This window comes from Brassica napus, chromosome A5 (assembly GCF_020379485.1).
Source record: "Brassica napus cultivar Da-Ae chromosome A5, Da-Ae, whole genome shotgun sequence".
NCBI classification, from domain to species: domain Eukaryota; kingdom Viridiplantae; phylum Streptophyta; class Magnoliopsida; order Brassicales; family Brassicaceae; genus Brassica; species Brassica napus.
Genome location: NC_063438.1, coordinates 6,925,401 through 6,938,460, shown reverse-complemented (window position 1 = coordinate 6,938,460; position 13,060 = coordinate 6,925,401). Strand labels below are relative to the sequence as shown.

Sequence of the window (13,060 nt, the reverse complement as noted above, 5' to 3'; positions counted from 1 at the left end):
TTTTACTTATAAAAAAAAATACGGCTATTTATGGACCGCTTGTGATTTACTTACAATGAGCTCAGAAGCTTCTCCCCTAATTTCTGGTACTTTGTTAGAGTATCTTCACTGTTTGACGACACAAACAGCAACACAGGGGCTTTACGACCAGGACCCACTATGTTATGCCCGCATTCGTAATCGGCCATCAAATTGGTGGGAAATATTTTTTTGTCTCTTGCTTTTCCTACACACGTTATTTGCCTCCACATCCTCCTTCCCTTCGTCATGCGCAATATTTAGATCTGCAGCTAGCCTTACTGTCCCAAACTGCTCATTACAAGGACTATTCTCCTGCTGAGTGAGACCGAGTGAAAAACTAGGAGTGGCAGGTGCTTGTTCCTTTGTCGCATTGTCGGTTACCTAGTAACCATAATAATGTCATCTTCTATTTACAAATTCATTCTCAATCACCATCTCCTATATGTAGTAAGACACCATGAGTTTACAAACTGACCTTTATCTCATCGACTCCATCCTTCCTCATATGAGTGTGGCTCGATGCTAATAGAGCAGTCCCGTCGTTATGTGGAACAATAGGGACGCTGGCCTCGGCTCCAACGTCTTGACGTCCATCAACAACGCCGACCTCCTAATTATGTGTTTCAAATAATCTATTAACTCAATACCCGGGAACTACATTATTAGTAAATTAGTTAGTTTCATACTCACCTGAACCTGGATGTTCTGGCGCAGAGGCGTCCTGTACTGTTCGATGCTCCCCATAATGTTTCGGATGGTATCCTGATAAAATGCTTCCTCTACACTTCCTCCACCTACTGGATTTATCGGGGCAGTTGGTGTGACTATAGGAACTCCTGGAGGATCTGTTGATGGTCCAACTGCTTCTTTAAGAGCCAAGCTAATCTGCCCCTGAATATCCTCTTTTATTTTTCCCATCCATTCTCCCACCTCTGTTTTTATGGCCCCATGCTACACTCCTATCTTTGTGATCATATCATCAACGGCTCTCATTGTAGATGACACATTCCCATCAATCCTATCCAGATCCGGCTTTATCATATCCATCAAAACAGCAGCAACTTCACAATTTCCTCCATCTACATCGGTTGGTTTCACTGGTGCTTTGCTACTTTTCTTCTCTTTACCTCGTACTTTTGCATCCTCTCTCATCCTCTCCACATCAGACTTTGTGGCTCCACCTTTAAACATAGAGGCACTAAACTTATAGCCTTCATTTATAAGCTTCACTAGATTGTCAACCCCAACATCTTCCACATCATCAGACCACCCGAGCGTACTCTCATCCAATGGTCGGCTTGGATCTTCATCAATTATGCTCTTCACATACACCTGCAATGCAACATAAACCACCAGCTGAGAAACACACGTTACTCTCATTTACGAACATAATAATCACACTTTATATATATTTTCGATTGTTCTTGGATAAGAACTGTTTATTACACAACCTCAGTTTTCTTGTCGAGGTTACGGGCGTGAGCAGGGCTTAGCGTTTGCTTTTTTGATGACCTTTCAGACCCTTCCTCAACATCGTCCGCGCTTTCTGATTCTGAAGAAGAACATGTTTCTTGGACTACTTCTGTTAAAGAGGGTACAGCTTCTACCAGTACTAGCTGAAGAGCTAGAGCGAAGCCCTTCACGGCAATAGTATTTTGCGACAGTGAGATCTCATCTCTTTCTTTTATACTATTCATCAGCATCTCGTACGCCCATCTCCCCCACGGGAATGAATAGAAGTCATCCAGATCCTCAATGGCCTCAGCATGCTCTCTGGAGATCTTCGTATTCAGGCTTGTGGGTAGCAGGACAGAAGAGAGAATAGCCAGACATGCAAACTTAATCCGGGTTTCTCTATCCCTTACTGTTCTTCGGCGGAGCATCTTGATTACGGAAGCTACAGTCACAACCTCCACTTTCCCATACAACGACGGCCAGTATGGCTTCTCGGTAATAGTCTCTTTAATCTTCATCTTCCATTTAGGTGGAAATGTACCACATGGAAGCCCAGTTACTATAGCAAACTCCCTCAGCGAGAACCTAATTGGCTGTCCGGCAAACCTAAAGCACACCTCGTGCTTCTTCTTTACCTTCAGCTGCCTTGACATCATGTACCTCGCGAATCTTCCCGAAAACGATGGCTTATCTACAATGTCGATTATCTTCCCAAAAGACGATGCCCGTATAGAGAGTATTTCTTCTTCATCAAGCCCTTTGATTATTTGTTTTATCGCTCGAGATGATTGGTAGGTCAGAACCCTGACTCCGACGGGCTCTTCTCCGGCAGCAAACATCATTTCCGGTAACGACCCCATATTATTTCGATTTACGTTATCTCCGATGTCAACTATGGGAGACGACGCCATTTTCGTTTAAAGATGACCACCCCAGCTATATTTTTTTTTTAGTATGTCGATAACCAATTGAAACGTTTTGAGTTCCCGATGAAGAACCATATAGAATATAACAAAATCTCAGACATCATTACTTGCGTGTAGTAGGTCACTCTCTAGTAGCCAATAGGGGAGCATAGGTTTAGCACATGAGCACAGAGAATGTCAGCTAATACTATTGACCTAAGTGTAGGGGTATAAATGGAATATTCACCTTTCTTATAATTTGCCAAAACAACATGGTCAGATACTTAATTACCATCTCTTTTATGGTTATACACCTAAATGACTCATCTTTTTAATAGCAATGAGTGATCCCCCATAAATTAAGGATGGACAAATATCTATACAATTTGATTTAGTTTGTTATATGTTTCCATTCGATCAGAAAAATTTAGAAATGCCTAATTTTATGAACTACATTTTATATTTTCATTAAAGACGAAGCAAAAAAAATAGTAATACATTTTTAACAGATATTCGATCTGAATATACATATGTGTATATTGATAGCATTTCAAGAACAAGATGGATTTGTGTGTTTAAGGACTTTATTATTGAATATAAACTAGAGATATCTCAAGGAGCTTTATTATACAGAGAAATAAAGGAAGGAAAATGCTTTAGCTTTGTCACCGAGAACACAAGAATTAAATTGGTATTTCATTAAGGATAAGAGGGGCTGCCTTTCACGGCAGCAAGGTTACATTTCTCACCATATTGCAATTCTATTTATACTACTAACTCACTTGCAAATGAACCCTAACACACATGGGTTTATAACATAGAAATGAGTTTGTTGGTATTGTTTTGGGCTTGTCTTGTGTACTCTAATATATATATACATAATATATATTTAACAATTGTTATATGTTATACTCTCAACTGATTATCTAGTTATTAAAAAATTTAAAAATAATTTTGTGTTTTTAATGAAATATTATTATTTTATAAATATTTTATTAAAAAAGGAAATTATTCAGTTTTACGGATTTGATCAAACATCCGATAAAAATTATAGATTTTTGGGATATATGGACAACGAATATCTATAAAAAAAAAATTGCTGATCTAAGCAGAAATGATCACGGATATTACCAAAATTCCAGATATTTGTTCGATATCCACCCCTGTCACAAAATACTTCAAATATTGCTGCGAGTGATATTCAAATTGAGTTATCTCTAATAGTCAAGATAAGAAAAAGAACCTTGCTCTAGAAAATGACATCATTGTAGAGCATGTGTATTAGATGGTATCTTGATGAGTTTTTCACATAATAAGAAATGAAAAAAAAAAATTGAAGGTAGTGAAAGAGGAAATTTATTTTGGTTGATACTCAAAACACATTGTATACACTTATTTATGATTTGTCTCTTTTTCATTAGACAATACATGAAATATTATTCCATTCGTTTCAAATTGATCCATGTTTTAGAATTTTTTTTACAAAATGATTTATTTTTATATTTTCAATGCATTTTTATTAGATAATAAAGGAAAATTAATTTTGTTTATTGAATTTTTATTGGCTATTTTTTGTAAAATAGTTAATTACAAACAAATCATTTATAATTAAAAAATAAAATGCTTTTTAATATGTATAAACACTGTAAAATCCATTATATATTAATCTTGGAGCATTACAATATGTTTTTGTAGCCACGTGTCATCAGTAGGATGATTCTTAGAATCTTTAAAAAAATAAGTTGGTACATACAAATATATAATATATTTATTATTAAAATATCTATCAAATTGACTTTAAATTACTAAACAAGGTAAAAGTCCCAGATTGAAAAATATTTCATTAATGGTTTAACTTTTTTTTGTTCAAACAAGATACAAATGATCATAAATCGTATGAATGTGAAGTCTCATTAATATATATTCATATTATATATATATATATTAATATCATTTAAATTAAATTATATACTATATCAAAATATTTAAATATGTTAATTTTAAAATTGATAAATCTCACATTAAATGTTTTGTGATTAACGATTTAAATTTTTATTACATCAAATGTTAATAAAATCATATAAGTAGGAAGTGTCAATAATATATATTTATATTAAAATATACTATATATATATGTAAATATCACTATAGTTTAATTATATACCATATAAAGTAAATAAAATAATTGTTTTGATTTATTTACCATAAACATGATTGTAAATAAATAAAAAGTATTGGTTTTGATTTATGTGCTTACTCTAACGTATATACTTTTATGTATATCAATTATTTTTAAATAGGTGGTTTCTAATATGTTATTTTATCCTGACAATCCCAAAAATATACTTTTTCAAATCTAAGTGATTTTTAATATTGGAAGCACTATATATATACATATATATATATATATATATATATATTTTTCATTCATTAAGTATTTTAGTCTTGATTTTTACTCCTAGAAAAAGTTTAATGAAATATCATGACAAGATTTCAATCACCTCCTTTTGAGTTTGTTCGAATAATGAATGATTTGATCATTCGTCTACTATTTGTTTCTCCCTAATACTATATCTAGCTATTATAATTGTAAGAATGAGAGATTTGAACTATTTATTATAAGTTTTCTGGTATATCATTTAATAAATAAATAATTCTTACTTATACATAGTTTACATATACTAGAATGGTAAAGCATTATATTTTCTTATCGGTATACTCTTAAATAACTAAACCTAAAAAACGTAGGTTAATAAAATAAGTAATTTTTTTGTTGTTCTACAATTAGATGTTTTTAGACCAAACTGGTGAATATACAATAGACAAACATTTATATTACGAGTTTTTACTTATATTATATAACAATTTGATACATTAGATTTGAACACTAACTTGTGAATAGAGTTTGCCAGTGATTTTCTTCAAAATTTTGATTTTTAGATATGTATCTGGAGTGGAACTAATTTTACATATGTGTATCTTTTTAAATTGACACTTATGTAATTCATCGAATTCACAGAAGAAGTTAAAAAAAAAATTCATATCAGTGAAACATAAACGAGAACGAAAGCATAAATTTATAGAAGTAGAAAATGAAATCATTTATGGATAGTCAATAGTAAGCAAATCGAAACCAGAAAACGTACTCCCATTTCGTCATTTTACAATAAAAGTTGCCTATGTGATTTTTTTGATTTGTGTCATTCGTAAAACATAATTTTCTTTTGTGCATTTGAAGTCTTAAAATAATTAAAATGAGTTGTAATATGTTAAACTCTTCAACAACGATGATACATTTAAGATACCGAAATTTATATTCGTCATTTTACAATCGATAAAAATTGTACTGTTGCAAAATGTTAAATCGAATTAATGAACAAATATTAGGATAAATAATACACTCAGCGCATGTGCAGGTTATCATCTAGTATATATGTATATATTTTTTGAAATGGAGGGAGAATAACTTATTGTTGAGAAATTCTTTGTTCTCATGATTGATGATTGATGATGCTCTTAGTTGGCATGAGTAATATATATACCTTTCGTGGGTATTGTTTAAATGGAAAATATTATTTCATTAAACAACCAAAAAACTTACCCAAAGCAAAATAAAAATAGAACTGGTTACAATAAACCTTAGTCGTAAACACTTTTTGCATCATAGTTACATTGCTGCATGATTAAATCCAGTTCAGTTCAGTCGATGAGGATAAACAACGTTTGTTATTCTCAAAGAAATTACTCCAATGGCGTAAGACATTGGAACATGGATCGGTTATGTCTTTGACATTCTGTGATTGGTTAATATAAAAAAAAATGCCGCAATAATACATTGAAAAGAATAAAAACATCGACGCATGTCTGTCTTTCTCTCTATATCTTTCACGTCGTTATGTTCTTCTTTGATCACAGTTTGACCATTCGTTTATTTTGCCCTTCAATTCTCTCTTTCATTCAAAGGTTACACATTTGTTCTTTCTTTTACTAGCTTGATGGAGTACATGATTTTTCTTGTGTGTGGAAAGTAAAAAGATGGTTGTGAAACAAGGTTTTGGGTGACTAGGTTTAGACATAAAGTTCGTGCTTTCCACGTCTCATGCTAACTTTATTTTCGTCTGTTCGGAACCTTTTTTTCTTTTAACTAATAAACGCAACTTTTTACTAGCATTTAAGGTTTCTTTTACCATGATATCAATTTATTATTTGGAGTGAATCTCAGGTTCCTTTGGAATTAAGCAATCCATGTATTTTTTTAAATTTACTGATCGCTATTTAATGGCAGTCTCTGTCTTTTCTCCTTCGTGAGCCCTTTATTAACTCTTTTGTTTTAGCTCATATAGTTCTGTACAAGCTCTTTATACTTGAAGAAGTCTTCATCAGATTTTTTTGAGGATTTAGAAGATGTCTCAAACTGCTGGTAAACTAGGAATGGTTACTCTGGACAGTGAAGTGGTGCCATCTTCACTTGTGGAGATTGCTCCGATCCTCCGTGTAGCCAATGAAGTAGAAGCAAGTAACCCTCGTGTTGCTTACTTATGTGAGTTGAAATAATGTAAAAGTCCCTTGATGATTTGATCATCTCAAATGATATTGTAAACAAAAATCATGGGCTATTTTGTAGGTCGGTTTTATGCGTTTGAGAAGGCATGCAAGCTTGATCCCACATCAAGTGGTCGTGGTGTTCCCCAGTTCAAGACTGCTCTTCTTCAGCGCTTAGAACATGTATCCACTTCATTTACCTTACTGTTGCTTGCTCATAAAACTATTGCTGCATCCTGCATGGGGAATTGGGGATTAAGTGTCAGTTTACCTTATTTTCTTAAATTTGTGCAGGAGAACGAAACAACTCTCGCAGGAAGGCAGCAGAGCGACGCACGCGATATGCAAAATTTCTATCAACACTACTACAAGAGATACATCCAGGCTTTGGTCAACTCTACTAACAAAGACGACCGGTTTGTGTTTGATGGAACTGTTTGTTCGGATCGGTGTTTTATCTCTATATTTTATATGTGTTTTTCATTCATAAAACAAAGATGTTTTTTGCTTTGTAGTGCTCAACTTAGAAAGGAATATCAAACTTCTTCTGTTCTTCTTGAAGTCTTGAAGGCTGTTAATCAGACTGAAGATGTGGAAGTGCCTGATGAGGTAGTTTTGTGTCTCGTACTTCTGTTCTTACGCAGGTCTTTAGCAATGATTTCATGGAGGAAATATTGATATCTCATTAATAGGGTTACCACATTCTTGGCTCACTTGTTTCTGTTAATCTTTTTTTCTTTGCTGGTAGGTTCTAGAAGCCCACACAAAGGTTGAAGAAAAAATCCAAATCGACGTGCCTTACAACAATCTTCCCCATGACCCTGATAGTCAAAATCTGGCTATAACGAGATTTCCTAAGGTTAACCAAATAGGCATATCCATTTATGTTTAGTCTGTTCTGAGTCAGACAAAATAAACAGTTTCACACTGTTCTACAGATACAAGCCACAGTTACCGCACTTTGTAACACGAGGGGTCTACCATGGCCAGCAGGCCACGAGAAGAAACTCGATGAAGATATGCTAGACTGGCTTCAAACCATGTTTGGTTTTCAGGTGATACTAGTGAATATCCTGTGTTTGTTTTGTTGATTGAGTGCTGATTCTGATCAAAACCTTTAAATGACAGAAAGATAATGTTGTTAATCAAAGAGAGAACTTGCTTTTGTTACTTACTAATGTACACATTCGACAGTTTCCGAGACCTGAACAACAGCCAAAGGTATGTTTTCTTTTTCAACTTCTTCAACTCACAGTTTGCAATTCATGAGTCTACTTCTCTCTGTTTGCAATAGCGGTCTAATTTGCAATTTCTTCCTTTAGTTGGATGATCGCGCAGTAACTATAGTGATGAAGAAACTTTTCAAAACCTACAAAAAGTGGTGCAAATACTTGGGTCGGAAAAGCAGCCTCTGGTGAGGATTCTCCTTGTAACGTCTTATATTTTGTATTCATTTTTTTCTTTCTTAAAAACATAGAAAAGAGATGTAACGCCTTGAGGTTTTCTTACCTTTTCATCTCTATTGTTCTGCAGGATGCCGGTGATTCAACAAGAGGTTCAGCAGCGGAAACTGCTATATATATGTCTCCATCTTTTAATATGGGGAGAGGCTGCAAACCTAAGATTCATGCCAGCGTGCCTTTGCTATATATATCACCATGTATGTCTTCACTCTTCAGTTTCTCTCTATGTGGTTTGCCTGAAAGTGAAACATTACATTTTGAATTTAGAGACGAGCATGTGAGTTCAATTCTTCGTGATCTTGGCTACTACATAGACGTAGTTATCGATAAGTAGACTCCGGAGAGTTGAAAACGTAATATATAAGGACGAGTTGCGACATCGAGAACTTAGTAATGCATGTTTTATATTTACGTTAGGGGGATGTTTTTATATCTAAGTTCGTCTTCTAAATTTGTATAGATGGCTTTTGAATTGTACGGGATACTGGCTGGGAGTGTTAGTCCAATGACAGGGGAGCGAATAAAGCCGGCATATGGTGGTGGTCCTGGTGGACATGAAGCTTTCCTGCAGAAAGTAGTGACTCCTATAGACAAGACAGTAGCTAAGGTTGCTTGCTTTGGTTCTTCAGTCTTGACCATTTTGTTTTCTTTTCCTGTAATTTCCTCTATTTTCCATCACCATATTCGTGTACTGTAGGACGCAAAGAGAAGCAGAGGAGGAAAGTTGAAGCATTCTGAGAGGAGACACTATGACGACTTTAATGAGTATTTTTGGTACAATGCATATGACTATCTTGTAATCTTCTTAAATGTTCATTTAAAGTTCTGCATGATTGAATCTCCTTGTTTTTTCAACTTAATAGGTCAGTTCGGTGCTTTCAGCTAGGGTGGCCTATGCGAGATGATGCTGATTTATTTTGTCAGACAGCTGAGGAACTTCGAAAAACTTATAGATGCTTCTCTGCTTTTGCTCTTCGCCGTCTATTTTCTATCCAGCGATGGAGGAGGAATGATGACATCAACGACACATTTGATAAAATATTGAAAATGATGTAAACACTTTCTTTTAATAAAAGAGAGAGAACATATAACAAACCATTATAATAAGTTACTCCCTCCGTTTCATATTAAGTGTCGTTTTAGAGAATTTTTTTCGTTACAAAATAAGTGTTGTTTTCGATTTTCAATGCAAAATTTATTAATTTTATGCAAAATTTGTTTTTCTATTGGTTGAAAATATGGTTAGGTGTATAGGTAATAGTGTTTTTTTTATAGGAAATATACAAAATTAATTTTTTCCTTAATCCGTGTGCCGAAACCTAAAACGACACTTATAATGAAAGAGAATGAGTACTTAAAAATAGCTTCGTTCTTTTTACAAAACTGACAAAATAACTATAAACCGTTATCTTTAAAATTTTTTGCTTAATCAAGTTTCGTTGTTGTTTATCAAAAAAATCTTCAATATATTACTATCATACTGAGTGCAATTTATTGGGAGATGAATTTGTATAGAGTTGGTGAATTTTAAGAGTTGATAGATTTTAAAAGTTATGTAGATTGTGAAAATTTATATACATTGACTTATGAAATTTGATCATAACTTTTTGGATTAATATATATTTTCATGAATTTGTATTACCTATTTTCTATCATTCTTTTTGCAAAGTAAATATATAATTTATTTATTTTCTAAATCATATAGCATTATTATTTATTTTTTCTTTCAAATTAAAAAGAAAATAATAGTGATACATACAAAATTGATTTTTTTTTCTTAAATAGCCATTTTAAAGTTTTTGTCACAAAGAGAGTATTCAAAGAAAAAAATGACCAAAAAAATTCATGAAAAAGTAAAAGACGATTTTACCCTTTGTTTTATATATATAAAAGTAATAAAGTAATAAGAAATTGAGAATAAATAAGTTTCTTTTATAAATTCGAAACATGTTTTCAAATTCGAACTTTTTAATAATTTTTATAATTTTCGATTTTTTTTCAAAATATTTTCTAAACTCAGGTTTGTTCGCGTAACCCAAGATTTGGCTCTCAAATTTTCTTTTTGAAATTCAAAATTTTTTTCAACTATTTTAAAATTATTAATATTTATATTCAAAATGATAATTATTTATAAAAATAATTATATATTCTAAAAATGTAAAAGTATATAAACGCAATGAATTATAGTTTTGGACATATAATTTGGATTAAAGGTGCAATATATATTTGGTAAGAATAATTATTTTGTTTTCTAGTTTTTTATTACATGGATTTTGAAAATCACAAGATTACATATTATATTTTGAAAATTAAGTCTTATGAGTAAAAATGAATAGAATTCATCTTCCAATAATACTAGATTTTGTTAGAATTAGAGAATCAATAATAACTAAACGTTTAGAATAACAAGAAATTTGAATAGATTTTGAAAATTCTTAAACCAATAACAATGGACTCTATTAAGATTTTTGAAATTCAGAAACTAATAACAATAAAATCTCAAAATTCTTCCCGATGGCTATTCACGTGCACGAACTTAGACTATAACCTTTTTAATGTCTGAAACACGACAAGGAGATGAAGAAACATTTTCCCCTATCATTAACTTTTTGATTAATTTGGGATATTTCAAGTTTATGGACGCGTCCAGATTAATCTTCAACAGAAAATACAATTTATTGATATATCTTCTCTAGATATTCAAATAAAATTCAAAATATAGTCTCATATCCACATAATCACACACAGAATTGCTTCGAACCCTGGTTGCTTAGTTTTTCAAAATCCAGCTACCACTAAACCATTCATATCTAATATATTAAAACAGAAGTCATGACTTCTTTTCTTGTGTGATTTTTTTAGTTTAGACCATTCTTAGAGAATATCATATTTTACATAAATTTATTATTATATCTTTTAATATCTTTATCTTTTTAATTGAAATACAAATGAAAATATTTAAAATGTTGTAACAAAATCTTTTTAAGATCTTCTTAGAATATTTTTAAATTTACTTTCAAAAATTAGTTAGTTTAATTTAAATTATCATAAAATATAATAAGAAATTAAAATTGAATATAGTTTTGGTTTATAAACGAAAATTTAAATAAAATGACATTAATTAATTTCAAAAATAAATTTACAAATAATTTTTAAAGATTTTGTTAGAAATAAATATTTTATTTCTATTTTAATTTTTTCAAATTTGTTTTCTAATAAAATAAAAATCATGATTTTTTGATGAGTGATATTTTTATTTGGACCATCATTTAAATTTTCTATTAAATGTATATCACTAATGGAAATATATATAATATTTTTAACTACTTTAATCATAATATCTTTTATATCTTTTAATTTTTTAAAAAAAAATTAAAATTCTAACAAATCTCTTGAAAAAGATTATAATAAGATCTTAATTGTCATAAATTGAATATATATATTTTCAACTAATTTTGTAATTAGTAATGAAATGTTACTAAAAGAATAAAATTATATCCTATTTTATCAATTTTATAATAATATCTATCATTTTAAAATAAAAACGTTATATTGAACAAAATATGATAAAATTATTTTAAATTGATAAGTTAACATATTTTATTTTCATAAATATAAAATATTTATGCTAAAAATATAATATGTTGGTAGAATAGGTTAATATTAGTAAACTATATAATAAATGTATAAAAATTTAACTTATCTTAAACTTTTTTAATATACAGTAATTTATTATATAAAATTAATAAACATTAAAAAATTACTAAAAAAATCTAGCGATTTGAATTACGGATCATGATTATAATAAATTAAATAAAAAATTGTTTTCATATATGTTTTTTCATGCATTAAAAAATTTAGTTTAGTAATCAAACGCAAATTCAATAGGACAAATATATAATAAGCAACATATATATGCGATGATTTTAATTTACAGCATGAAAACTATAAAATTATTATATTTGGCATAATTATATAAATATTTAAATATGTGAGTAACATTAAAAATATATAATAACTAGGTTAAGACCCGCCCCTTGGGCGGGATGAATATTATATATAAATTATTTTGAAGTATTATATATTTTTTATATATTATGAAATAATAAATATATATTGAATAATAAAAAATTTAGTAACTATTACGTATGTAACTAAATTGGTACAAATACTTAAATAAATTTTATTAATCGAGACAAATACTTTTTCTATTTTATATGTTATAAAATTAAGTTTACATGATATTAACATAGATATAAAGTACATTTTTAATATTGACATCTGCTAAAAAATATTTTATACTCTTATTATTTTGATCGTTTGTATTTCTTTATAACAAATTTTTTAAATAAAAGATAACAATAAAAAAATTATGGGATGTTTAATAGTTTTAGTAATTTATAATTTTAAAAATATTCAATGCAAAGTTTAAAATCTAAATATTAAGTTGTCAATAATTGTTCAAAATGTTTATCAAAAAAATTCAATGCAAATTCGAAATTAAAATACTTATGTATTTTATATGGTATATAAAGTATTTTTAAAAATATTAATATACATATATATAATATTTATTAAATGAGACTTCCTACTTCTGTAATTTCATAATCATTTGTATCTTGTTATAACATAAAGTTTAGACCATGGATCACAAAAGTTTCAATGTGAGATTTT

At 30.1% G+C, this 13,060-nt stretch overlaps 2 protein-coding genes across 3 annotated transcripts; one reads left to right on the top strand and one right to left on the bottom strand.

Annotated features, from left to right (window-relative positions):
• Positions 1–972: 972 nt before the first annotated feature.
• On the bottom strand, positions 973–2,387 carry LOC106453589. Its single transcript, XM_013895821.1, has 2 exons — positions 1,473–2,387; positions 973–1,353 (listed from the first exon to the last, which is right to left on the bottom strand). Exons 1-2 carry the CDS (start codon positions 2,385–2,387, stop codon positions 973–975), a joined length of 1,296 nt encoding a protein of 431 aa, XP_013751275.1.
• A 3,320-nt stretch (positions 2,388–5,707) lies between these two features.
• Positions 5,708–9,484, top strand: LOC106453588 (callose synthase 2-like). 2 transcript variants are annotated; one of them, XM_048780788.1, is made up of 12 exons: positions 6,359–6,921; positions 7,006–7,106; positions 7,218–7,339; positions 7,439–7,532; positions 7,672–7,782; positions 7,862–7,978; positions 8,052–8,144; positions 8,246–8,337; positions 8,457–8,583; positions 8,847–8,993; positions 9,084–9,160; positions 9,250–9,484. In XM_048780788.1, exons 1-12 carry the CDS (start codon positions 6,786–6,788, stop codon positions 9,440–9,442), a joined length of 1,410 nt encoding a protein of 469 aa, XP_048636745.1. In that variant the 5' UTR covers positions 6,359–6,785; the 3' UTR covers positions 9,443–9,484. The 2 variants fall into 2 exon arrangements, with proteins under 2 accessions (XP_048636746.1, XP_048636745.1); XM_048780789.1 differs by lacking the exons at positions 8,847–8,993; positions 9,084–9,160; positions 9,250–9,484 and adding an exon at positions 8,654–8,818 and having other exon boundaries at positions 5,708–6,921.
• Positions 9,485–13,060: the final 3,576 nt, after the last annotated feature.